Here is a 25,331-nt window from a genome sequence, read left to right on the forward strand (position 1 = left end):
CCGCCATCTCACGCTGGTTTAAGAAGGTCGTTAATTCCACCAAATCCACACCCTGATCAAACTCGTATCCACAAGCCACACGGGGCCCCTTCTAGTCATGGCCCATGGGCGCCGAGATGATTTTCATTACCTCCTCGGCACCTCGCCGCTCCCATGCCCCAAGGAATATGTCCACAACCTAGGCCGCCCGCGTCCGACACCTTTCTTTCTTCCCGTCCTTCTTCAACACCGCATCTCTCCAGGCTCACCATGTTCCCCCTCTCCCTCCTCTTCCTCGTCCTCCTCCCCCTCACAACCGCCCAATCCCCGGACCCCTACACAAACCTCCCACCCCCCTCCTCCCCAGGCCTCTTCACCGCCAGCACCCGCATCCTCATCTCCAACACCAGCGTGCCCGCCGCCTGGGCCGCACTGACCGATTTCCCCGCCTACGCCGCCTGGAACCCCTTCGTGCGCGCCGCCATCGTCGTCTCGCCGCTCAACACCACCCTGCAAGACCAGTTCCCCGTCGAGGGCAAAAACTTGTTTCTGCGCACTCAAATCCCCCCGCTGGACTTGCCGGTTGCGCGCGACACGAGGGATCGCCCGCTCGCGACGCAGTATGCGTATGAGAGGATTACGCATGTGCAGCCGCGGCTGGGGCGGTTGTGCTGGGAGTATGCGGCGGATGCGCTGGTACGGGCGGAAAGGTGGCAGGCGGTGAGTGAGGTTGGGGACGGGGTGGTGCTGTATGAGAGTCGGGAGGTTTTTGATGGGGCGTTGGCGGGGGTGGTGAAGAAGGGGTTTGAGCGGGATTTGCAGCGGGGGTTTGAGGCGCAGGGGCTGGGGCTGAAGATGTTGTTGGAAGGGCGGGTGTAGGGAGTGATGTTGTTGGTGGGCTTCGGAGGGGGGGTGGAGGAGATTGGGATGGCAGGTGAGCGCAACGAGGTCGTGTGTGATGTATCTACGCCTGGAATTCTTGCGTCGGATAGACTAATTGCCATTGAATACTTGTATATATTCAAGATCTGTCTGTGTATTGTGGCTTAGTGCACACTTTGACAATCCATATAAACATTACGCAGCATCTGCGTGTGCTACATCAGACGCCCCCATATGTATAACCTTCCTTCTCTCTAAAAAGTGCCTCATAGTTGAAGCGCAACATGCTGACCTTCAGCATGGCTGTCATTAATTCGTCGATGGCTAGATACAATCTCAACTCGCTAAATGGCCGGACATGGAAATATTTGTAATGATGGGGGATTGGACATTTACCCACGGCCTTGTCACCTAGGCGGAGAATGCGGACGCACGTCTGCTGACAGTTCTGACGTGACCTGAATGCTAGGTAGCCGTTCAAGGTTTGGTAGCTGTGGTGCGCCAGTCGCTACGGGACTCTCATAGACTGGCGGGTCCTCATATGCAGGAGCCTGTTCTCTAGAGGTATCGATGTGTGGACTCATGGCCGGACTCCCACCATGGCTTCGTTCAGGGTTTAACGAGACGATTTCAAAATCCTCGCTGGTTCCGTTGGGAGACTGTCGCGACTGGGATTCAGTGCGGACAGGATCGGAGAAGTCAAAGTCGCTGGATGCGCGAGAGCCAAAGGAGGTGACGGAGAGACCGCGGCGGTGCGTATCAGGATCGAGGGTGTTGGAAGAGTGCGCGCGAGAATGGTGGCTTCGTCCAGACATGGAGGCTGCGGAATCGAGAAGAGGACGGTGGTCGCTTTCCGAAGAATTGGCGCGGAGCCGTGTTCCATCGTGGCGGGCTACACCAAGGTCGCCGTAAGCTACAGAGGAGACTCGTCGTTCGCGGGCACGTGTATTAGACTGGTGCTCGGCTATGAGCATTTGTGATACTGACAAGTCAGCGGCCTCTTCAGCTCGGCGGCGGATGTCTGCCAGTGCTTGGATGTCGCCTCGTGCGCGGGCGTCACGTCGCGCTTGTCGCCTTGCTTCTCGGTCGGCTGCCTCGATGCGGCGTGCCAGTCTGATCTGGTACAATGACTCCATTTCGTCCTCTCTTCGGCCTTCTTCGTCGTCGGCCGTCTCCGGCAGCTCGACGACGTTGTCCATGCCAGCTCTTTCGCCCTCCCGTCCCAACACCCTCTCGTCCTCTCTTGGTGCTGGAGCATATGGGGGCAATGTCATGACACTGCGCACCGATGTATGTCTGTCGACTCCGGCAGCGCCAGTGTTTCTTTCCGGGTCTGATGTCGCGGCCCCGCTCATCTCTCGGCTTTCCCTGCTGGTGCTTCCCCGATACTCGGTGTCCTGCAGACTCGTCGAGTACTCATGGCGTCGCGGTCTTTTCCGGAAGTTCCTCCAGGAAAATAACGAAGGTAATTTGTCGTTGGTCTCTGGCTCGGCGGGCCGCGCGCCTCGGAAGCGGAATTTGGCTGTGCTGAGGTATGTGACGATGAGGATTGCGAAGACGGCAACAACGATGACGGCTATCTACAAGGCGGGCCATTGTCAGTAAGCCTGTCGCGTCATGCAAGAGAAGCAAAGGCCAATGGAAGGCGGGGAGTACACGGGTCTGCTACGTACTACAATGAACGTCTTGTTGTTCTTAAACCCTCTCTGATCTTGCCCGTCGTCCGTCGTGTCCCGCGCAGGCAGCAACATGGCGCGCAATTCCCATGCACCTGCTGTCAGACGTCAGACGTCAAACGTCAACCCCTTCACCCAAGAAACGTCGCAGAAAGGCTTGTTTGGTAGATGAGATCACTCGACCGGAGAAGGTGGATCGCCTACGCCTAGGGTGCCCGTTTCCTCGGTGCCGTTTCGTACTAATCGCTGCCAAATGCCGAGACAGCAAACGTCGACAAGAAGGCTCGGGAGTGGGTGAGTCTACGGATTAGACAGCGGATTCGGTGAGGGAGTAGATGCAGCAAGGGGATGTTCAGGACGAGAGGATCTGGGATCTTCGCACGTGTTACCAGGGCTGAGCTGCGGCCAAACGGTCTTGGCTTAAGCTGAGGCCGGGATGCGAAGAAATGCGCAGTACAGGGCTGCTCGAGGACTCCGGGAAGTGTAGCACAGCCACATGGGAGTTGATAGTAACGCCGTGCTTACGTGCTTTAATGCCTCTTGTGGTACGCGTCAGAGGGCAGCGTGTCCGTAGAATTGCACTCTTCAGTGGTTTTCCAAGACGCAATTGAGGCGCTGAAGTTGCTCACATTAGCACAGAGGCGAATTGGCATGTACAATGTCATGCTCAAAACCTGCTGCTATTCTTAGCGGCCCCTGCCGTGGAAGCTCCAGGATGGGCTTCCGCAGTCTAGCGTTGCGCTCTGATTGGCTCCCGCAGTACAAGCTCATCATAATTCATATGTCTGCGCATTGCATCGCCGTGGACGCGAAATTGCGTCGTCCCACCATCGTTCGCGATGAGTTTCCTCGGCTTGATGTAATGCTTGCTAAGTCGCTACAATCTGAAATATTGATATAATCAATATCGCCTAAAACTTCTTGTCCAGCTTCTTCAAAAACCTCCCTACGCCCTTTTCTACTTTATCCACCCTTTTCCCAAGGTTCGAGTTGCGCGGCTCTGGGTTGGGGTTTGTGTTGTCCACAATGGCAGCCTCTTGCTCACTCGGACGGTACAGCTGTTGATGCGTTTCATGGCTGACGGCATGTGGATTCGCCGCAGGAACCTGTGCACTTGTGCTGCCATACTGAAATTGAGTATAACCGCCAGGAGGGGGTGACGCCATGGGCTGGTATTGCGAAGGGAATCCAGGCGAAGGTAAGGATGCATGAGCTGCTGGCGACTGTATGCCAGGCGGGAATCCAGGTGATGCAGGGTAGTTGGCATACTGCTGAGCCGGCATGGTCGATGTCCGCTGAACGCCAGGCGGAGGAGTCTGTTCATTGAAGTGAGTTGGCGGAGGGGCAGATGGAGGCGGGGCGAACGACGGTGGGCTCTGCGGAGGCCCGGGAAACGACCCTGATGTGTTTGTACGCTGCACGCTTGGAGGTCCGCTGAAGCCTATACCGCCAGTAGGTGGGCCTGGTTTATAAGGACCAGACGTGGGCTGGGGTGCGAACGAAGCCTGCAAGGGATTGCCATACTGCGCTGCATGGTGATCTTGCAATGGAGCTTGCCCAAGACCAGTGCCGTCGTTGGCATCGGGCGGCGGCGGTGTCTTTTCACGATGCGCAATGGGTTCTGGTGCAGCAGGTGCGGCCGGATTGTAGGCCATGGGGGCATATCCCGGTTGTGCAGCCGGAGTGCTCGACGCCGAAGCTGGAGCGGTAGGTGGTCCTGGGAACGGCTGTGTGCCAGCGAGACTCGGGCTTGGACTGGACTGCGAGATGGCTGCGCTCTCGAGCCTGGCAATCACTGGGCTCAGCGCATCGTTCTTGTGCTCGGTGTGCAGAGGAACAGCATTGGGATTGCCGACAATCTGCAGCTGATGCGGTTGCAGCACCCTCCGCAGCGAGTCCTGGAAGAGACTGGCATCCTCCGGGGTCCAGAAGTACATGTCTAGCGTATGCAGTCTGTACAGGTATTTGCTTTGGTTGCTCGGGTCGAGGGTTGGCAAATGCCATTGGGAAGTGTCCTGGTGAGGGCTCGGCGCAGGGCTGCCATTTTGGCCCCGGAAGCCGTCGACGGTCAGGGTGAACAAGCAAGAGTGCTTGAACGTGTGCTCGACGCGGACCGTGTCCAGCTCTACGTAGCCAAGGTCAGTGGACGGAGTCGAGGCACGGCGGCAGACGGGCAGACTTACGGCCAGCAAAGGCGTCTTGGTCCGGGGTGCCCGCGTGGTTTGCGATCTCTATGCGACCAGTCTGGCGGATGGGGTTGTGGTAGAGGTAGACATAGGAGCCTTTGTCGAAGCGGTGGTGGGGTGGTTTCTGCGCCGGCGGGGAGATGAAGTAGTGGATGTCGGCGAAGCTGTCGTCGACTAATTAATATACCGTCTGCAATGTCATTCACATGAGGACGTACAGCGTCAAGAGCGAAACCTCGCCCTGCTGCGGAGGCATCGTGTTGGTGGCAGGCTTCAAGATGTATGGCAGCCCAAATTATGGAGACAGCTGCAGCCAAGTTGAAGCAGGTAAAGTCACGGTCAGCACAAGACACAAGACACCAAGAATCGCGAGAGACATTGAATATATACGGCCGCTTTTACACGGACAGCTCAGGGCAACGGACGCCAGCTGCACCAGCTTCTAATTGTGTCGACTGGAAGCGCCCGTGGACGCGTTAGGGCGAGCATGTAGGCGCCGCCCATAACGGTAGCTCCGCCATTCGTAGGGCTGGTGGTGGCCGCGACCACTCGTGACCTGCGGACCTCCGAAATTTTGTTGCAGCCAGCTCCAGCATCGCTCGACGACATCACGCCCAATTGCCATCATCTCACCTCCCCCCACCCCCCACGCTCGCTGTCCCACCTCCAACACCCGCAAGGAATTTCGCATCGCGCATCTGAGCGCGCACTCGACCGCCAGAGCCCATTGCGGGCATCCGCATCCACCCTCCACCATGTCTCTCGTCAACCTCGCACACGTGTGCTCACATCTGCAAAATGCCTCCAAAGCGCGCCTCGGCCTGACGTCAATACCCGTCTCCAAGCTGCACGTCAAGCTCGCCCTCGGCCTGCAGCGCGAGGGCTTCCTCTCGTCCGTGACACTTGCCGGGCGCACACCCCCGAAGCCTTTCCTCCTGCAAGCACAGCAAAGCCCCGAGCAGATGGAGCACATGGCCGAAGTACTCGAGAAGGAGCCCTGGCACGCATACGCCGCAGGAGTGGAGGCCGACGACCAAGGGAACACGCTCGTGGACAAGGTTCTGGGCGAAGAGCAGCTGCACCAAGTCAGAGTACCCGACAACCAGGCAAAGCGCCGCTTGTGGCTCGGCTTGAAATACTGGCAGAACGAGCCCGTGCTGAGGAATATGAAGCTGATATCCAAGCCCACGCGCCGCATCTGGTTGACCTCGGAGGACCTGGGTAGAATCACGCGCACACGGCCATCGAGCTTCGTCAAGGGCTTGACACATCCGGGCGAGTGCATGTTCATCTCGACAGACCGAGGCGTCTTGGAAGCAAGGGAGTGTGTCGAGAGGCGCATGGGAGGCATGGCCCTGTGCAGGGTATGGGGTTAAGAGCATGGGACATCATTCAACTGTACATTACTTGATAGTGGCTGGCTGTTACGATATGCATGGATTTGGCGTTACTATGCTGCCACTGAGCGTCGTGGAATGTGAGTCGCTGAACTTACCGAGATTGCTTAAGATAGGAAGCAAGCGCAACACTAAAATGCCTCTACAGGTATACTGGCATTCGCTCTGTAGGATTCAAGGACAGCTGTCCCGAGTACGGTACCAATATCCAAAGACATCTAGTCCTGACCAGTCACTACGACTCGTCGGATTGATTTGATCTTATATACTATTCACATGCATTTCCCTAGGCCTTGTGCACAGATGTATCTGGCGACCAAAGTTCCAAAGTTCCGAAGACTTTGCTCGAGGCTGAAGACGGTCGCGGGGATCGATCTATCCGTTTACGATTCTGAGAGGCGAAACCTTAATTGCCCATTTTGCTGATCGCTTCCAATGCGGAGACTGCGGAATATACTCCTGGCGCCACATCGTACCACGCCTCAGACTAGATCAAACTTCAGTCAAGGTTGCTGCTTTGTCTGTCAGAATTGCTGCTTTGTCTTTCAGAATTGCTGCCTTCCCTATGGCATCGGACCAAATGCCCGCACCATGATCAGCGGGTTCCAGAGCTCCTAGACTGGATCACAAGCTCAGAACCTGGAAACCGAGTCAAAATTCAGAGAATAGACTTCTTGCTCCAAGGAACTCTTGAGTGCTTCATAAGGGCATGGTAGCCATGCAAGCGGTTTCACCGTGACCCTGATCTCCCGAACGCAGTCCGCGGCTGCGCGCCTGTATCACAGTTACACCATGAATGATCTATACCGACCACATGCCAGCAACGATCCTTGGGGCCCAATCATCTCGCCCAACTTCAAAGATCCCGCGACCACCAACTCCGATGTCCTCGTTTCTTCGATTCCCTGGGCATTAACGCTTGTCAACTTCATTATCGCGATATGGCAGGGTTACAAGCAGACCAAGGCGGCGAGGGATCCGTTGCGGAGCAGCTATGTGTGGATGATCTGGGTTGCGATGATGGCCTGTTTCTCACTAGGTTTACTCGCGTATCTGCACGTGTTGAGATACGTTCCATCAAGTGCATTCCCCCCAGTGCCTTTGATAGCGCCTTGTTAACAATCTCCAGGTTTTGCTCTTTATTTTGGGAACTGTATGCACATATCTTAAATCTTTGTTCCCTAAACGGTGTGTTTGCTGATATTCTTCACAGCGGTTTGCTGGGCAGTTCAAGTCATGTGTGTGTTCCAGATTATCATTAATCGTATCCGAGTCATCGACATCAATCGAGAGCGTTCGAACCACATCTTCCTTGGAGTCACCACATACATCTCCATGGTAATCATCACTGCATTTGTCCTGTGGCTGCCAGCCCAGATGCAAATCAGCGACAGATGGACAAAAATCGGCATTGTTTGGGACCGCACTGAGAAGAGCATATTCCTCGTTCTCGATCTAGCTCTGAACTGGTACTTTTTGCGGACCGTCAGAACCAACCTCATCACCAATGGCATCACAAAGTACAAGCAACTCGTCCGGTTCAACGAACGAATCATCGTGCTGTCACTCCTCATGGACGTTATGCTCATCGCCGCTACCGCCATGCCTAAAACCTGGGTGTAAGCCAACATCCACAACCATATCCAGTGCTCCCAGGCTGACCGACTGTTCTAGCTACATCCTCTTCCACCCACTCTGCTACCTGGTCAAGCTCAACATCGAAATGGCCATGGCCGACCTAATCAAACGCATCGCCATCACCAACTCCCGCCTTCCCGGCATGTCTGCCGTCGCGAACGAATACAAGAGCTCTTGCAGCCTAGACACGACGGATTCCAAGCTCGGCGCGCACACTTCAAACCAAAGCTCTGTGGAGCTAGACGGCTTCGCCTACCATCCCGAACCCACAAAATGCGTCGTCAGCATACTCAACCTCAATCAGATCCGGAGTACGACGGAACACACCGTCACTAGCGAAACGAATCTGTTTGCTGGCCGCGGTTCGGAAAGGCAGACTGCAAGCGGACACAGGGATGGATACGGTGGGAAGCAAAATGGGACAGGGAAAAGGGTTGAAGAGGTCGAGACGAGGAGTCTGGGTAGCTCGGCCGGGCATGCGGAGAGCTTGCAGGAGTCCGAGATGACGAAGCGAGTGGAGGACAGTGACGATGAGGTTGTGCTTGTGGGGAGGAAGGTGCTTTGGTAAGACGAGTTGCTACGATTTAGATCGACTTGGATGGGCTTTCAGTGTAGAATCTTTTACATGTAGAGATACCATATATTTGAAGTTGCAGACATAATGAAGGCCTTGTTTTACTATCGCAGGGCAGGGCAGATTAGAGCTGCGGGAAAGAAACACCATAGATCAAGCCGTAGATGTCTGCTTTTGTAAGTTGTCTCTGCCCTTTGATATATGGGCGGCGTCGATCGACAAACTGCAGCTACGCCAGACATGAAAAGGCGGCTGGGCGATGTTTTTGGAGATGGTCAACTAAATCAAGTATACCTACTCTACGGGGAAGTTGTCCCGTCCTTGCAATGGCTGCCCATCTACCAGTGTGATCCAAGGCCTTCTCAACGACATAGTGGCCCAGCTATCAACACCTACGTCAAAGAGCCATTTCTCGCATCAAACCTTCTCGGTCCTCTTGTTAAGTGACCTCAAATGTGTCCTATGAAGCCCCCGTCCGGTTCTGCAAACTTCGACGTCCTTAGGACGTATATTAGAGGGATCAAATCCACCCCAGGTTCGGGCAGGGAGAAGTGCTTATCCACATGCTAGAACGACCCCAAAGCAAGCAAATATAGCATGTAGCTTACTTCAACTTCTCGACATCAAACCCATCCCACCACAGCGCCCGATCCACCAAAAAACCCTTCTCATCAAACAAAACACCTTCCTCCTTCAGCAGCTCCAGCTTCGAATCCTGATTCTGCCCGCTCGGCGCCTTCTCCCAGTCGCCTTTGTACCCACCAACAAACTGCCGTCCCGTCGTTAGCGTTTACCCACGTATCCATAGCGTCGCGGCAGTCATACACCCGTACTCGCGATGCATCGATGGCAAGGAATCTCCGGCGCAAAAGGGTTCGCGCGGAGTGCGCCGCCGACGGCGCGCGGACTGCTGCCCAGAGCGCGAGCCAGCGCGGCGTAGGATGTTATTCTGCCCGAGGGGATTTGTTGGAGGGCGGCGTAGACGCGCTCCTGGTATTTTGTGACGGGTTGGGATTTGGACATTGTTGGATTGGGAATTGGTGGGGCGAGGGGCGTTTGGGAAGTGAGGATTTTGGGGCCGCGCGGGAAGGGGTGGTGGTGTTGGGATTATGGGCTTGCTTTGGATGTGACCTCTTAGGAGGAGCGTGTGCGACGTACAAGTCGCGTACGCGGTGCTTTGCGTGGAACGAGATAAAATTTGCACGAATGATGATATACTGCTTCTGCACAGTATGTGGCATGGAATCTGTACACATAAATATGCTTTTCTGGATATCGCAAGTTACCAAATAGGCTGATGGCTATTCCACGATGGGCTTAGACTAGCACAGCAACTTGAACTGAAAGATGAACTTTTATCATTAATACATTCTCTTTTTGAGGGATGGTTGAAACACGTTGCTGATTCTTGCACTCAACGATCTCAAACTTGTCGTCTTAGTCATGTGACGCTTCGTTACTCTTTGTCTTAAGCGCGGAGCTTCGCTGTTCTTCACGATGACAAAGTAAAAACAAAGAATCGCTGATTGGAAGCTCCAAAGGTCCAAGTGAATGTGACTCACACTACGCCAGCGCAGACTCCTCACAGTCGTTTCTGAATCTGTGTGACGAGTTCACCGCCATTACCGAAGCGCCAACGCTTTCCTCTGCCCGAAGCGCCGCTAATAGAGTTCCATGACGATGTTACAGTCAACGGTACCTACTCACTTGCCGGCGGCACCTCTCCCAACCACGGCAAAGCACCAGTTTTGCAAGCCCAAACTCTATGTCATGTCCAGCACGAGCGGTTCGCGACGAACTACCTCGTTGTTTGGTTGCCCGTTGCGGGCCGGGCTCCACAAGGAACATGCAGGGCTACCGAGGCTTCAGCATCGCTGGTAGTCAAGCTCGTTCCGTGCCGCCCTCCCTCTTCCGTTGACTACGACCAGCAGGTGAACGGAGCAAGGTGCGCGAGACTACTTAGCTCCGAACTATGTTGAACCGGTGCAAATCATCCAACTCGCTCTTTTGCATATCAGCGGCTATAGAGATGGGGTATATGGTTCGAAAATGGTGAATGCACACCGCTGGTTGATGTTCTTAGCCATTTTGCCTGGTGTTGGTGTTTTCGACGATGCTAATTTACATTTAAGCCGATCGAGGTTTCTGACCGAAGGCAAGTTCGGCGGTCTCGAACCTCGAACCCAGGGTGTCAGTGTGGTTCGTCCGTCTTGAAAGCACATCAGCTGGTCAGTCCCTTCTGGAAGTAGTGATCGTTTCGTGGTTGGAACTGCGCATAGAAGAGCTCGAGAGATCATGTCCACGACACCTTGATCAGCATCAACAAACATAGTCTCGATCATGGGACACGGATAATGATACCTGCAATCGCAACGGGCACGTTCTGTGGAGTTCCCATGTGGTCGTCGACGTAGGCTTCCGATCCCTGTGTGTATAGCCGCGGCGTGTGACCCTGTTGCAAAAGACCTTTGAACTCTTATTGGCAGTCTGACTGGATGTATTCTGCTTCTTTGAGTAAGGTGCCATCACATGACCGAAATCTGCTGCGACAAGCGTCGTACTATCACGCTGGTGAAAGGCGAATGAGCGTGCTGAACCGGGGTAGACACACTTGGTGGCTTGAATCTAACCTGGATGGCGGGATGGGATCGAAGAAAGCCGTGTATCCACACGGGGCGCGACTCAAACCTTGGACTTGTTGAGAACGAGCAAGGAAAACGGCCCTTCGTCGACAATGCGAAACCTCGAAATGCTCACATTGGCGGGCGTCGCGATGCTCTTGATGTGTTGTCAACGTGGCGAAGGTCGATCAAACACTCAGCCTCAATTTGCTGCCGCTAGAAGCTGCACCTAGCCACACTCCAGCTTGTCCGCACGGGCTTACCGACTTGCGATGCACGTGAGCGAATCCTGCAGCATGTTTCAATGTTGTTTGCAGCGGGTCACGAGGGGATGAGAAAAAAGCGTTGGACATGCATTGCCGGAAAAAAAGGTCCTGAGAGCATATGACTCTTCCGCATGAAAGACCTAGGCGTGTCTCTGCGCCGCGAGCTCTGATTGCCTCAAGCCCTAGTCGGAAAAGGCTTCCCAACGAATCTCTCCAAGCTCCGAATACAGAGTGATGCATGCGAGCCGTCAATGCCCCAGATTGATCATCCTCTCATAGTGAAGCAGACAAGCGATGACTGATCATCGCCCAGTATCCAATGGTAGTGGTTGGCCGGTGCAGAGTGAGCTGAAAGCGATCGTGGTGGAGCGAGTTCTACGGCCTCAAGATGGCCGCAAACATTAGCACCTCGTTATAGTCCTTGACTCAGCTCTTGTCGATAACAGCCCCCGTCGGTATACGGAGCCTGTGGGGTTTGAAGTTTGTTAAGGTATCCTGAGGCTTTGCAACGGCATAAAGCGTGTGGGTAAACGACGACTAGCGAGGATGGGTAGGCCAATTGGCCCTCGTATTAGACCGCCGCCTACAAGGGCTCTTCACGAATCGTCGCCCTCCATGGCTGTTCAACAACGCAACTGGCTGGACGTCTTCTCTCGCGCCTCCACCCGGCCCTCCAAGCGCAAGCGCCCGTAACTGAACCAGAATGAATGCTCCGTGCCGGGTCAGCCCAACATCGCAAGGCCGCCGGCGTTGGGATGGTCGCTGGGGGTCGACGGTGCGCGTCTTTTTGCGCTTGCCGCGACTTCATACATATCCTGTGGTGAGCCGTCTCTCGCCCCGGCTGCTGCTGCAAAGCACTCTGATCCAACAAATCGTCGAGGCCATTCATTGTCCCTGCTACATCCGCCACCTGATAACCTAATACACGGGGACTTCGCACACGCCCACTGGACAGGTGTATACTAACTGGCCGGCCTTTCCGCGGACTCGCCCCACTGAGGCAAGAGACGGTTGAATCGCCCTAAAGGCCTTCAAGACGGGAGGACGCGTGAGCTAGATCTGGCGCACAGGTATAACATTACCTCGCGTCTCGTTGCTGCTTGTACGTGTCGCTGTCGATTCTTGCCCACAGTCGCGTAGCCTTACACAGCCCCAAGTCGGGCATTGCCGAAGACCGCGCCACAGCCTCTCTGCACTCGGACCCGCCGGCATAAGTGGATAAGTGGCGTACGAGGAAGAGCAGCAGTCTTCACCGAAAGTCTGCGAATGCGTTGTACATTTTGGCTCGCCAACTTATATTGATGGACTTGGAGTTTCATGTTCCTGGATTATACCATCTTCGCCACCCGTCCCCGCAGTCTAGCCTTCACACCATCACCCACTCCATCAAATAGCTTGACGGCATTCACCCGAGCTGAATCTTGCTGACGTCTGACGGCCCTAAGCACTCGCATTTCTTGGGTACTCGAGGTAGCACCGTCGTGTTTGTTCCCCACCCAAGCGCCTTACAGCCCATCAGGCACATGCCTTCATGAGTTACTCGGCGCACACAAGCCTCTCTAGCACATCCAGTTGGGTAACACAAGGCTACCCGACATGGCATCACATAAGTCACAGTTCGTCCCACCTAGGCGGACTGAGGACCGAGCGCCGACTACTCGGTTACCGCAACGGTCCATCACTCCTACCACAATAACCACGATCACAGCGGAGAGACCTTCCACAAGTCACTCCAAACTACAGAAGAGGAGGCCTTCGCGAGATGAACAATTGCACACGAGCAGAGCCCCTGCGAGCTCAAGGGCACCTTTACGAAGCGCTGCCTCATTTCAGCGAAGTGGTTCGAGTACAGCTTCACAATCTCAGCACCCAGGCGTCCCCCTCACAAGGACTGCTCCTCAAATTCAGACCTCACGCCTGCCGAAACTGGATGTACCTGCGAACATACGCACACCATCTCTTGCGTCTGGATCATCTGCATCAACCATCGAGAGCCCGCGCTCTAACGTTTTGAGGAGGAAACAGACTAGCGTTGGGACTGCTAGTAGTCGACAACCCTTGCGCATCAGGGACGACTCAATGTCTTCACAGGAGGAAAGCCAACAAGTAGATGGCATTCCTGGCGGTTACAAGGATCCCTTCTCTGAGACGGTCTTGGGGATTTCGCTTCCACCCTCATCGACTTTATTTGCACGCTCTGAGCCAGACGTCGATGCAATTGACCGAGGCCTCTATAGCTACGATCTTGGGTCAACGGATATCTTGCAGCTACCTACACCGCAGTATGCCCTCTCTGCAACACCCTCAACGAGATACTCGGGATCGCCAGGACCATTCAGCGTTTCGTCTACGCCTACGTCGATGTCATCATATTCCCCAGGTACTGCGCTCTCGCGGAACTCGCATCGCACAAAACAAGCCAGTCCATTGCAAAGTCGGCCGCCGGTCACTCGACACAGGACGCCAGACGAGACCAGCACCCGGAACCCACACACTCTTTCCGTTGTGCGCGAGTCATCCACGTCTTCATCTTCCGCGTCGACAGTCGTGACAGAGCGTGGCAAGTTCCGAGACAAGCAGCCATCTGATGGACTGACCACCTTGCCACAAAGCCCGTCGATTCCATCTAAAGACCCGAACCCTGGAGAACGGACTCAAAATCAAGCACCCCCCGAGTTTGCTCATTTAGTGGAGCAATCGCCCAAATCGCTACCAACACTAGCACGACCAACACGACCAAGCCGGGATGGTACTCCAGAGATTACGGGCATTCGCGGGCCCTCCCCGATAGTGCAAAGTAACATGATGGTATTTCCCTCGGCGCACAGACGGACGAGCTCTACAGAGTCTAAGACTGGGCCTGGCCCGGCTGCAAGATCGAAAGTGGGCGTGTCAGCCAAAGCACCATCCCGACTACCTTCTCCAGGGCCATTGTACTCGCGTGGACCTTCGCGTGGGCCAACACCTGATGGTCAAACTGATCGAAACACACGACGGTCTAGCACACTTCCAGCCCCAGCCCCAGTTCCGGCCCCTAGCCCGAGTAAGACACCCAGGTTTGGATTCTTCAGTCGACGTACGAAGACCGACCCTGCACCTGCTACGAAGACCGAGAACAAACTTCAACGCAAGGGCCCAGTAGCTGGTACAGGGCATGAAGGGTACGGAAAATACTCAGCTCGTGGTCGAAGTGGGAGCTCCATCAGTGCAGCCAGTATTGGGAGATCCGCAAGTGCTGGAACCACATCAGAGAGCCTTGATCGAACGCCATCGAGCCGCAAGAGCAGCATGACAAGCACAGAAAGCACTGATATCGACGACTTCTTCCTCAATCGACTGGCACCCAGAGTCATTCGAGGCACTGGCAACAGCACGGAGCTATCGCGTAGCCCAGAACCAATGCACAGTAGTAGCAGTCTAGACGTCTCAGCAAAGTCGGCTTATGATCTGAAGAAGACGAGCAGCAATACGTCTCAAAACGCTTTCGAGAACAAGCCGACGTTGCTCCCTTCGGCGATGCCTGATACGATGCGTGGTCGATCCCCCAGGGGAAAGACGCCCCTTGGCCGAAGGCGGCCATCTGAAAGCGACGAAGAGTCCAAGAGGTCCTTCTTGCCTACGTTGGCATCAAGGCGTACGTCGCGGGCGGTCAAGACTCCTGAAGCGACCGGGAAACAGTCACTGGAGAAAGGGCGTAAAGGTTCTACCACCGACATGACAACCGAAGGCAAAGAAGGTAGATGGTTGAAGTCGTCGAAGAAATCAAAGGTCGAGAAAGAACAGCCGAAGTCATCCAAAAAGTGGAACTTCTTTCAACGTGCTCATGCAGCTCCGCGTGCAGACACACCGGCTGTGGTTCCCACTGCCAACACTACGGCTGCGCCCGTCTCTCGGTCTGTTGCGCACTACGCATTGATGGACCAGACGGGTCTGGACATGGACGACATCGAAGAACTGATGAAGGAGGCCAACACCGGAGACGAAGGTACAGAAGGCGCGCTTTCTGACGATGAACCAGAGAGAAAAGAGAGGATGCAGTCCATGCTGCTACCACCAAAGCCTGTTCTTTCAACCAGTGCAGCAGCACCTGTGCGCTCTGCTTCGCCAAAAGTCAACCTGCGCAAGCCGTATCAGCAAGAGGAGCATGGTCCTCAGAAGCTCTTCCTCAACACTAACATCCAATATGCCCCTCGGACTTCTGCACGCCAATCGCTCATCGACCTCACGCCCATGGATCTTTCGCCTCCATCATCGCCGTTCAGTCCTCCCTCCCCACCGATCGAAAAAGTAGTCCCGGTTCAAAATGCACCCATTCTAGCCCCGACACCTGCTCCAGTGATACCTGCGCCAGTCCAGGATACTGCAGCACCTCCCGAGCATCTACCCCCGCCAGGCCCGCCACCTACGAGCCCGCCACCTCGGCCCAGTCGCTTGCCTCAGGTTGGCCGTATACCACAAGTGGTCTCAACCCGACATGCACCACGCCGCCCGTCTTCGCGGTCCTTCTCGCGTCCATTCGTAGCTGAACAACCACGACCAGCCGCTATTTATCGTACATCATTTGACTCTATTGGTTCAATGGTTGCAACAGCTGGGCCATCCGAACCATATCCTATTCTGCATGGTCTCAGCGCGCTTACACATGGATCAGCCATTGCCGCCATGAGTCCTCCCTCCGACGAATCTACGCGCAGCGAGTTCTTCAAATTTCCACCTCGCAAAGACTCTGAAGTGTCTTACTCGAGTAGCTCTGGTATTTGGAGCTTCGCTCCCGCGTTTGGAACTGCAGTTGTGCCTGGTCCCGGAGCACCGCTCTCCGACGACGAGTTGTGGAACGAATACGATGATCTTCTCGACGAAGTCCTTTCGCCTGCCAGCTCTCGCACGAGCCAAGATCGAACCATCGTTCGGAGTCAACACCCATCGCTTGAGCCGCTGCCGCTGAAGACGAAGGCACAATGCGAGTCCTCGCAGTCTGACCATTCAACTCAGGAGGTCTCGTACCCGTCGCTACATCTTCGCCGCTCTCGTCTGCTCGCCGTTCTGCACTCGACTCAGTCTCCAGCTTCTGAAGCATCCTTTAATGACTTCCTACAAGAAAATGGCGAACGGAAGATCAGCGTGATTGACCCGGTCACTGGTCGACTGAGTCTACCTTCTAGCCCGCGCTTGTCCACGGGCTCGGCCACAAAGCGTTCTACTCGATCCAGTCTACCAGCCAATCTGCCACTGAGCGCTCGGCAGTCAAAAGTCACTATAACTTCGCGGTCAAGCAAAGATCGCGAAAGTGCTGCCGCGAACAGATACAGAGACTCTCGCCTGATGGAAATTGCCGAGACTCAAGCGGATGGACTCGCTTCCATGGCGAATCTCCGCTTTGGTGCGCTCATGACAAGCAAATGGCTTTCCTTCGGTCGCGTGCTCTTTAGTCCTGTTCACTTTGACCTGAAGGACCCGAGCGAAGACCGCGTGCTCGTGATCGATGGTCTTGGCAAGGACTGGTCATACTACTGCGCCCTCACGTATCCTGAAGCAACCGTCTACGACGTCGGACCCGGCCTGTCATCCACTGCACCGAGCAACAGTGCAGCTGAGCCATGGTCGACTCTCAGTAACCACCGCCATATCTGCCATGAATCACTGACGAATGCGCTTCCGTTCCCCATGCACTTCTTCGCATGTGTCGTCCTTCGATTCCCGACCGCGCTCCCGCCTTCTGTACACCGCTTCATTCTGAGCGAAGCGAAGCGTGTCCTGCGACCAGGCGGCTACCTCGAGTTCAGCGTTCTCGATCTTGACTTGGTCAATATGGGCAACCGCGCCCGCCGTGCTGTTCGTGGTTTGAAGATGAGAATGCAGGTCGCCGATGAAACGCTTTCCCTCCGCAACATCAGCGACGAAATCATGGCTGGCATCGGCCGCAAGGGCTTCGTCCAATGCAATCGATGCGTCGTAGGTGTCCCTGTTGCAGGCAAGCTACCCAGCCCGGACGACACCAAGACATCGACAGCCAAGCGCACCGGCAGCAACGCCAGTTCAAAGAGCAAGAATAACAGCACCCTCACTGCCAAAGGCCCCAAGCCCGAAGTCTCATTTTCCGACCTCCTCAACGCCTCCCAACCTTCCGAATCCACTGACAACGGCATCACCGATATGGTCGCTCGCGTCGGCCGCTGGTGGTACTCTCGCTGCTACGAGTCCCTCGTCCTCCCCGAAGCCGGCGAGCCCGGCGCAGAGACGTCCGCCAACCTTCTCCAAACCAGCATCTGGCGCGACGAAGCGCTCATCAACGAATGCGAAAAGCGCGGCACCAGCTTCAAAATGCTCATCGGGTACGCCCAGAAGCCTGAGATTGGCGTCCGCCGGACCGTCAGCGTCTAATTCCTTCCCACCATCTTTCCATTCACGACACGAGCTGCGCTCCCTAACGACAACTACACTATAATGGGTCCTCTTTTTTTTTTTGGCTTATTCTTCATCGGCGTTTGCTGCGTTCAAGCGAGATTTGCTCTTTTTCCCTTATACCCACTCGTTCGATTTTGTATTGCATAGCGACGAAAAAAGGTTGCATCATCATCATCGTCATTATCACCATCACCTTACAACTACACACTACAGGCGCAAGCCATGACTGCACAGCATATCTTACGCTGGGGTGCGCCATGCTGGCAATGGAGCACCCGGAGGCGGATATTCAAGTTGCGAATTTATATATACCCGGGAGTGACTACGCATGACATGCGGGGAGAGGATGTGCTTGGAAATAATTCCTCCATGTAGATATGACGATATATGAAAGAAGAACGAAATCATTACTATTATCTTGAAGGCTTTCTTAGAGGATTGTACCTATTGAGCTTCACGACTTCCTCTGTACACGCTAGCGGGAGATATAAAGGCTGTTGCAACATGTATAGCCTCGTTAGCTGCCTAAGATCGAGCGGCCATGACTTGTTGGCAGCACGGTCGCTAGAGTGTAGAGAGACTTGCAAATCGCACAAACTGAACTGCGAGCATAAGCTCAATGCACACTGTGAAGAGAGACCTGAATTCACTACTGGACTAGAGAATGGACGCGATGCAACAAGGAGGTGGTCGCCTGTACACCTGCACCAAGCCTCAACTCAACGCCAGATCCGACCTCGAGGCGGCACCATGCAAGACGTCGACACTTCTTCATGGCCGGCGCAATTCATCCAGGACAGAATATTGCCCGCAGAACAAAGCCTGGGAGCCAGCAACAAGGCCAGTAAAGTATACCGTTCATGCACCCAGGCTCCTCTTCAGGCGGATTCTCATGTCAAGCACTGGAACGGGAAGAGGACGTAGAAGAGCCAGACTAATAGCTCGACGTGCCAGACTCTACGCTTGGCCCGTTACGATAGCCGATGTTAGATGCCATATCGTGATTTGATTGATTCGAGCGTCTGGAGCTGTAGGTGTGCTGAGCGCGAGGTCGCTCGTTGGGATGATCAAGAGAGGACGTGTCTGTGTCGGACCGATGACCGTCACCGCCATGGACGAATGCCTGCATGGGCTGGCTGAGCTCACCATTCGTAGTCGAGCCCGAAAATGTGGTGTCGTATCGAGAAGATGTATTCTGGCGAGCTGGAGCTGCAGGGTTTCTCTTCGCGGTCTGGATGCGTGTTCCGAAGTCGGTCTCATCCGTCCCATCGGTTGTCTGCCGGGCTATAGAAGTATCAGCGGTGTCATTTTGAATACGGTAGACATGATGTAGGAGGGTGTTATTAAAGGGAGGGTTCCTCACTGGAAGTACGAGTCTCGTCCCTTGATCCACGATAATCGTGTAGCTCATGGCCATCTCCATCTGCGCCTGGGTTGGCGGTCTCATACTCGAGTGTCTTGATGAAACGATAGAACACTACGGCCAAGATAGCACCAAGTAGAGGACCAACCCAGTAGATCCAATGGTAGCCATCGAACTTTCCGAGGACAACGTCAGGACCAAAGGATCGAGCCGGGTTGAGCGATCCACCAGTGAAAAAGACACCTATCATGGTCAGCGCGGTAGCAGTGGGTAGCAGTGATTCGTTGGGACGAAACTCACCAGCCAATTCTGCGATGAAGAGAGCTAGCCCGATACCGATCGGCGCGAGGAAGGTCGATCTGTGCTTTTCGGCTGCGAGCATGAAGATGCAGAAGATGAGTTCAAAGGTCAAGAACATCTCGATGAACAGACCCCGAACGATCGAAGTATGGTTCTCCAAACTGGTACGTACAGCAAGGGGACCGGGGAACAAACCGTACACGATAGCGGCCGCAGCGATGCCTGCAAGGACTTGTGATATGATGAGAGCGGCGGCCTTGAGCCAGCCAACGGCCCCAATAAGCGCCATGGCTACGGTCACCTAACAGATAAATCAGTCAGACATGTAGCCAGGTAGCCTATGCACACGTACTGCAGGATTGAACAGTCCTCCGCTGATGCGAAAGAAGACCCAGACATTGACGGCCAGCGAGAAGCCAAATGCAAGTGAAATGTAGAGCAACGCTCCAACGTTCATAGCACCGGTACCGAGGAGGTTATTGGCGACTTGTGTAGCAGCGAAGGCGAAGAATAGGAAGAGAAATGTGCCCACAAATTCGCCAAGGCATGAGATGAACATATGGCGGACTCGATTGGGGAGCCATCCGAAGCCTGGAAGGCGTCTTTCGCCAGGGCGGTTGGGATCTTCAGTATACCTTGGTTTCATGCCTGGCAGAACCATGAAGCTCGTGATGGGTTGTGGATTCGCCGTGTAGCGTTCATAACTGCGATACTTGAGGGATTTGTGACGGCGGTGAGCCGAGGATAGACCAGCGGTTGCGTACGAGACAAGAGTGCTTTGAGGGTGAGACTAGGTAGGATGGAGCACGACCAGATAGGAAATGATCTAGGGGTGATGATAAGGGCAAAAGAAACTAGGAGAGTATAGGTAGCAAAGGTAAGCTGGTATTGAGAAGATGAAGAGGAAGAGGAAGAGGAAGAGGAAGAGAAGACAGACAGATGTGCGTAGATGGGATGACGATGTGGTAATGCGAGAAGAGGAAAGAGTGGATGTTTCCGGTGCCTACCTCATCACGGTCGAGCAGAAACTGCCACGACACCTAAACAGTGCACCAGCTGCCTGTAGAAGGCACCATGTTGATGCCTCGAAGCGTCCATGTCAACGAGCAAAGATCGGCCCAGTTCTACAACACGATGATCGAACCTGCATCAAGACGTGTGCATGTTGGTTGCAGTGACGGAAGAGTTGGTGCAGCAGTGAGACAGTGTTATCACATCGGACGCAGACGCAGACGTCTTGAGCGCGGAAAAATGACGGACCGAGGCGCGCCCGATAATGTTGGTGCAGGTGTGAGGCTGGTGGTGGTGGTGGCGGTGTCGCGTGCGCGGGGCATGTGCGGTGAGTGCCGTGCATCATGACAGTGCACATGCCCGCCTGAGTTGTCCGGCTGGACTGGTTGCTCACGCTTCGGACTCGACCTGGAAGCACCTGGAAAGAACGCGCTCGCCCTCTTCGGTCGTCTGCAATCTCCGCCTCTGTTCTCATTCTCACGTCCCTAAGCTACGTGTTTTGCATTCCCTCTGCGTTATTTGCATCGCTTGCCCCACGAACCAGTGACGTCCTCGCCATATCGCATCACCGCATCATCGACCGCACACACCTACATCTTCACCTGACCCTGCCTTTCACGTTCAAGCCCACCGAGAAGCTTCTACGTGACTAGCACTGCACCGAAGTTCGCGTATGGTGCTTCTTTACTAAAGGGCCAGCGACTCTTGCTGCTGCTCATCGCTATCCTCCCACGTCGTGTGCAGCACTCGCCCAGCATGCGCCCACTTCGGCTACTACTTGCGTTGTCTTCAGGCTTCATAGCCGTTACCCTTCTTCTCTATGTAATCTTAGTACCCTCGCAAGACGAGCAGTTCCGGAAGCAGTCGAACACACGCAAGCATGGCAGCTTCAAGGCACTGCTGTCCTTCACCTCGCCAGGATCGCTCTTCCCTCCCTCGGCGATTATCAGTCTGACTGACGACAACTCAACCTTCTTCCTCGCTCGGCCGGCTGCTTTTGGGCCAACACTGCCGGCTGACGGACTCAGTAGCGCGCTGTGGGTCGGCAGTGGCTTTGGGGACGACAGCTTGGGCAAGGGCGAGTTGGGCTGCGGCGACAGTCTCGACTGGGCCCGCCATGTGGACCGCCTCACGCACGAACCGGCATCAGCCACAAGAGACAACTCCAGAGATACGCCATCAGAGGGCAGCATGGATGACGATATTCAGTCGCTGCAAGAAAGTGCCGAAATCGACGGCAAGGTAGTTCTTCTCAAGCGAGGGCAGTGCGGATTTCTAGCCAAGGTACTCTGGGCCCAAAGACGCGGTGCAGTCGCCGTCATTGTGGGCGACAACGTACGCGGTGGCGCCCTGATCCGCATGTACGCCCAAGACGATACCTCCAATGTCACCATACCGTCTATATTCACGTCGCACACCACCGCGCACCTGCTTTCATCCCTTCTGCCTGTAGATGGCTCCCAAAATCTACTGTCTGAAACCTCAGGATCGCGTCGCAACGTGTCACCTGGAGGCGAAGAGTATTCTCAGACACCCAGAGACAGCGGTGAACAAACTGCATGGTGGGCGAAGTGGTTCGGAACCAGCACCGCTAATGCGAGCCTTGATAAGATCAAAACTTCCTCGGGTCGCTCAGCACCTCACAAAGGCCTGTGGGTCACGCTCACGCCTACAAACGTCTCAACAAGCCCGTTTTTCGATACCCTCCTAGTGCTTGTTGTCAGCCCTTTAGTCACACTAACCGTAGTATATGCGCTGCTCCTACTTCGATCTCGAATTCGCCGTCGACGCTGGAGAGCGCCAAAGTCCCTTGTTGAGCGTTTGCCCGTCAGAACCTATCAAACCATCAGCGATTCAATCACATCCGCCACGCCTAGTGCGACATCCCCAAGAACACCGCTGCTACATCATTCATCGGCCGAAAACAGCTCTCCTACGCCCTCATCACACTCTGTCAGTGACGACGAAGGACCGGCAACGTCCTCTGCAAACCGCGAAACAAACCGAGTCCGTGAGGAGGAGAAGCGCGAGACTGGCCTAGCAGAGTGGCGGCGTCGCTACGGGGGTCGACAGAAAGAGTGTGTTGTCTGTCTTGACGAATATGTCGATGGTGTCAGCCAAGTCATGAGCTTACCTTGCGGTCATGAGTTCCATGCGGACTGCATGTCAGTATTCCCCTTCACTGTCCGCTTCCATACATGAAACTGACCTTTCCAGAACCCCTTGGCTTGTCACCCGTCGACGTACCTGCCCCATATGTAAGGGTGATGTCGTACGATCCCTTGCACAGTCTCATCATGATCGACTACCGTCCCCATCACCGACGCGTTCCAACCGGCACCTAAATAACGTAGATGATGTTCAGGCACAAGCGGCTGAGATTCACAACGACTCGCCTTCTGCTTCTCTTCCAATGCCGATATCTGCCTCGGCACCAGCCGCTCGGTCCACGGTCTTGGACGATGACGTTGAGGCAAACTGGTCTGATGACGAAACTGGGCCAGGATCAAGGGGCCGGTCAGCTAACAGAATTGCCGACCTTAGTACTTCTTTCCGAGAACTTAGCTCTACTGTTTCCACTGTGATCTGGCATGGCGTAGAAGCGGTGAGGAACACGACCGGCTTTCAGCGGCGCCCACCGGAAGATATCGACAGAAATCGATGATTGATTTTTGTTTCGTTTTGGGAATACACGTTTTGGCATAGCGGACTTGGTTGCATTGGAATATACCCCTGGGCTTGAGACACAACGGCGTTCCGAACAAGGTGCACCTTGGCACCTGGTGTTGTGCTCTATAGAGCCAATAGGTAGAGTCGACTTCTTTGATACTCGAAACTTGCAGTCGGAGACATTTCCGCATATGCAATATCCCCCCTCGTATATGGTCTTCACCTCTGCTTCTTCAGTTTACAAACGGACGTTCTCGATATTGCGTTCCACCAAAGTGTTAATCGCAAATCTACGCCCAAGGTCTTTTCTCGCGAGGGATATACAAAGCCATCAAAATGCCATCTAGTGAGCGAACCGACTCGATGGTAAGCGAGCAATCTCATTTAATTATCGTTCTGCGTTCAAGAAAGCTTAGTGAAATCAGCAAGGACGGTATGTGTGCTGGGGAATATTCTAGATTGGTTCGGATGTAATCTGATAACCGAGCACCTAACCCGCACCGTCCTGCCGGTCCAACGAACTTCATCAAAGTAAGGTACGCGTCACTGTCATCTTTTATTTGCAGAGCATCCTTGATCCATGATTACGCGGGCCAAATACGAGTCGCACATATTGCTTCCTTGGCAATGGGCGCATTCCGATCATGCTGGTTGGCAAACATTATGTTAATTTGGCCGGCGAACGAGCGATGCAAATGTCTCATCTGGACAGATGATCGTGTGGGGAAGATCTATGTTTAGCTTCATGATATTCACGTCCGACATTCTGATGCAGGAACAGCATTTCCCACATTCTCTCTTGTGCTACCTTTTCGGTCACGCTCAGCTGTTTTGGGCTGAGGAATGCGTACTAATGGGACCATCCTTCTGCATCATACCCTGGATAGGCACAGGAGTCCCTGCATCGTTCCAGAGACTCCTGTTTCTCGTGTTCATCTCTATGAACAGCCCATCACCCGACCCTGGAATTGTAGCCAAGGGGCTTAGCTAACGATTTGGCAGCCTCGTTGGATGGCTTGGCTGTAGGCATATAGTTTCTTCAGTGTTCTTGCGAAAAGTTTAGACAGCTCAGTTGCTGAGCCGTGACTCGTTGCGTCTTCCTTCTCGTCATTTCTCTACTGCAGCCTGTACTCTAAGTTCGCATATACTCACGTTCGCACGCAAAGCAGAGCACCTGATGTCGCGACCATGAGACTCTTCTATACACTTTCTCTGGTGAGTGTCGTCGTTTTGGCTTCCGACCTTACGACAGCTCGTTGCCGTTGCCCTCAGGTCAAGTGTCCCACTGATGACTGGAGTGTGAGTAAAAATCCTCCTTTATGTCCAAGTTTACATGCATGAGACTGACGATACCATTCGATAGGCATTATGTAACTGCCTCAATGATCGTGAAGCCAAATGCGAGGACCGGTGCCCTGACTACAAGCCGAAATACCGTGTACGTATATCCAGGCCCAAGCTCGCCATCAGCAGAATCCTGACATTACACATCAGTTCTGTCCATACCCATACCAGCCACCCATGCTGTTGCCAGATCCCGTGCCATCACCCGAACCAACCACTGAGCCTGCCAAGTGCGAGTGCCCCTTAGTAAACTGCCTTCAGGGACCCGGGCTCTGTGACTGCATCAACACCGCAGCGCAAAACTGTTACCAAAGGTGCGGAGGCACGCCTCCCAAGCTTCAGTCTTGCCCAGACCTCCCACAGTCCACCCCCGAAGCCACATGCGAGTGTGAAAGCGTCTTCTGCGCCCAGTCATTCCCCGAAAGCTGCTACTGCGCAAATGCAGCTGCGCAAGCGTGCTATAAGAAATGCGGCGTCGTCCCAAACTTGCAGGTATGCCTCCACATGCCCAATCAATCGTCGTATGCTAACATGGATCAAGCAATGTCCTCCAAACGAAATCCCTTCTATGACAACAACAACACTACAGACATCCACGTTGCCCGCAGAACCAGCACCTACACTCCTGCCTCCCAACACACACAAGCTCTGTGGCGGTGGTCGCGCAAACGCGTTCCAGTGCGACGAGGGTTTCACCTGCATTACTGATCCGTACACACCAGGCTGTGGGCCTGCATGCGACGGTCTGGGCATCTGTGTCGAGGACAAGATTTGCGGCGGGTTTGCTGGGTTTGAGTGCGCAGATCAAAACCAAGTTTGTCTTGATGATGAAAGGGACGACTGCGATCCTGCGCAGGGAGGATCGGATTGTGCGGGCTTGTGCGTGACGCCGCACCGCAGTCTGGGGAGCGACTTGTGAATGGCGTGTTGTGTTGGGTGGAGGTTTAGAGTCCGTTGATGAAGCATGACTTGAAAGTATATTGTTTCTTGGCGATACTTGAGTCCTTCACAGGAAACAG

General features: G+C 54.5%; 12 protein-coding genes across 12 annotated transcripts; 7 read left to right on the forward strand and 5 right to left on the reverse strand.

Moving 5' to 3' along the window:
* Positions 1–249: 249 nt before the first annotated feature.
* On the forward strand, positions 250–858 carry SNOG_00098 (hypothetical protein; the record flags this gene model as incomplete). Its single annotated transcript, XM_001790742.1, has 1 exon — positions 250–858. The coding sequence occupies one exon, from the start codon at positions 250–252 to the stop codon at positions 856–858; it is 609 nt and encodes a 202-aa protein (XP_001790794.1).
* A 410-nt stretch (positions 859–1,268) lies between these two features.
* On the reverse strand, positions 1,269–2,612 carry SNOG_00099 (hypothetical protein; the record flags this gene model as incomplete). Its single annotated transcript, XM_001790743.1, has 2 exons — positions 1,269–2,441; positions 2,535–2,612. 2 exons carry the CDS (start codon positions 2,610–2,612, stop codon positions 1,269–1,271), a joined length of 1,251 nt encoding a protein of 416 aa, XP_001790795.1.
* Positions 2,613–3,390: 778 nt separating this feature from the next.
* On the reverse strand, positions 3,391–4,979 carry SNOG_00100 (hypothetical protein; the record flags this gene model as incomplete). The annotated part of the gene is made up of 3 exons (XM_001790744.1): positions 3,391–4,662; positions 4,721–4,897; positions 4,964–4,979. The coding sequence occupies 3 exons, from the start codon at positions 4,977–4,979 to the stop codon at positions 3,449–3,451; spliced, it is 1,407 nt and encodes a 468-aa protein (XP_001790796.1). The 3' UTR covers positions 3,391–3,448.
* Positions 4,980–5,478: 499 nt separating this feature from the next.
* Positions 5,479–6,099, forward strand: SNOG_00101 (hypothetical protein; the record flags this gene model as incomplete). Its single annotated transcript, XM_001790745.1, has 1 exon — positions 5,479–6,099. One exon carries the CDS (start codon positions 5,479–5,481, stop codon positions 6,097–6,099), a length of 621 nt encoding a protein of 206 aa, XP_001790797.1.
* An 813-nt stretch (positions 6,100–6,912) lies between these two features.
* Positions 6,913–8,326, forward strand: SNOG_00102 (hypothetical protein; the record flags this gene model as incomplete). Its single annotated transcript, XM_001790746.1, has 3 exons — positions 6,913–7,143; positions 7,372–7,739; positions 7,795–8,326. 3 exons carry the CDS (start codon positions 6,913–6,915, stop codon positions 8,324–8,326), a joined length of 1,131 nt encoding a protein of 376 aa, XP_001790798.1.
* Positions 8,327–8,342: 16 nt separating this feature from the next.
* SNOG_00103 (hypothetical protein) lies at positions 8,343–8,704 on the reverse strand (the record flags this gene model as incomplete). Its single annotated transcript, XM_001790747.1, has 2 exons — positions 8,343–8,376; positions 8,631–8,704. The coding sequence occupies 2 exons, from the start codon at positions 8,702–8,704 to the stop codon at positions 8,343–8,345; spliced, it is 108 nt and encodes a 35-aa protein (XP_001790799.1).
* Positions 8,705–8,936: 232 nt separating this feature from the next.
* On the reverse strand, positions 8,937–9,355 carry SNOG_00104 (hypothetical protein; the record flags this gene model as incomplete). The annotated part of the gene is made up of 2 exons (XM_001790748.1): positions 8,937–9,101; positions 9,158–9,355. 2 exons carry the CDS (start codon positions 9,353–9,355, stop codon positions 8,937–8,939), a joined length of 363 nt encoding a protein of 120 aa, XP_001790800.1.
* A 5,578-nt stretch (positions 9,356–14,933) lies between these two features.
* On the forward strand, positions 14,934–17,600 carry SNOG_00105 (hypothetical protein; the record flags this gene model as incomplete). The annotated part of the gene is made up of 2 exons (XM_001790749.1): positions 14,934–15,506; positions 15,843–17,600. The coding sequence occupies 2 exons, from the start codon at positions 14,934–14,936 to the stop codon at positions 17,598–17,600; spliced, it is 2,331 nt and encodes a 776-aa protein (XP_001790801.1).
* A 958-nt stretch (positions 17,601–18,558) lies between these two features.
* On the reverse strand, positions 18,559–19,846 carry SNOG_00107 (hypothetical protein; the record flags this gene model as incomplete). The annotated part of the gene is made up of 3 exons (XM_001790750.1): positions 18,559–18,908; positions 18,988–19,588; positions 19,640–19,846. The coding sequence occupies 3 exons, from the start codon at positions 19,844–19,846 to the stop codon at positions 18,559–18,561; spliced, it is 1,158 nt and encodes a 385-aa protein (XP_001790802.1).
* A 1,208-nt stretch (positions 19,847–21,054) lies between these two features.
* Positions 21,055–22,259, forward strand: SNOG_00108 (hypothetical protein; the record flags this gene model as incomplete). Its single annotated transcript, XM_001790751.1, has 2 exons — positions 21,055–22,017; positions 22,176–22,259. 2 exons carry the CDS (start codon positions 21,055–21,057, stop codon positions 22,257–22,259), a joined length of 1,047 nt encoding a protein of 348 aa, XP_001790803.1.
* Positions 22,260–23,304: 1,045 nt separating this feature from the next.
* Positions 23,305–23,503, forward strand: SNOG_00109 (hypothetical protein; the record flags this gene model as incomplete). The annotated part of the gene is made up of 3 exons (XM_001790752.1): positions 23,305–23,334; positions 23,380–23,401; positions 23,427–23,503. 3 exons carry the CDS (start codon positions 23,305–23,307, stop codon positions 23,501–23,503), a joined length of 129 nt encoding a protein of 42 aa, XP_001790804.1.
* A 653-nt stretch (positions 23,504–24,156) lies between these two features.
* On the forward strand, positions 24,157–25,231 carry SNOG_00110 (hypothetical protein; the record flags this gene model as incomplete). The annotated part of the gene is made up of 3 exons (XM_001790753.1): positions 24,157–24,267; positions 24,421–24,804; positions 24,854–25,231. 3 exons carry the CDS (start codon positions 24,157–24,159, stop codon positions 25,229–25,231), a joined length of 873 nt encoding a protein of 290 aa, XP_001790805.1.
* Between the last annotated feature and the right edge of the window lie 100 nt (positions 25,232–25,331).

The sequence above is a fragment of the Parastagonospora nodorum genome, assembly GCF_000146915.1.
Source record: "Parastagonospora nodorum SN15 chromosome Unknown scaffold_1, whole genome shotgun sequence".
NCBI lineage: Eukaryota > Fungi > Ascomycota > Dothideomycetes > Pleosporales > Phaeosphaeriaceae > Parastagonospora > Parastagonospora nodorum.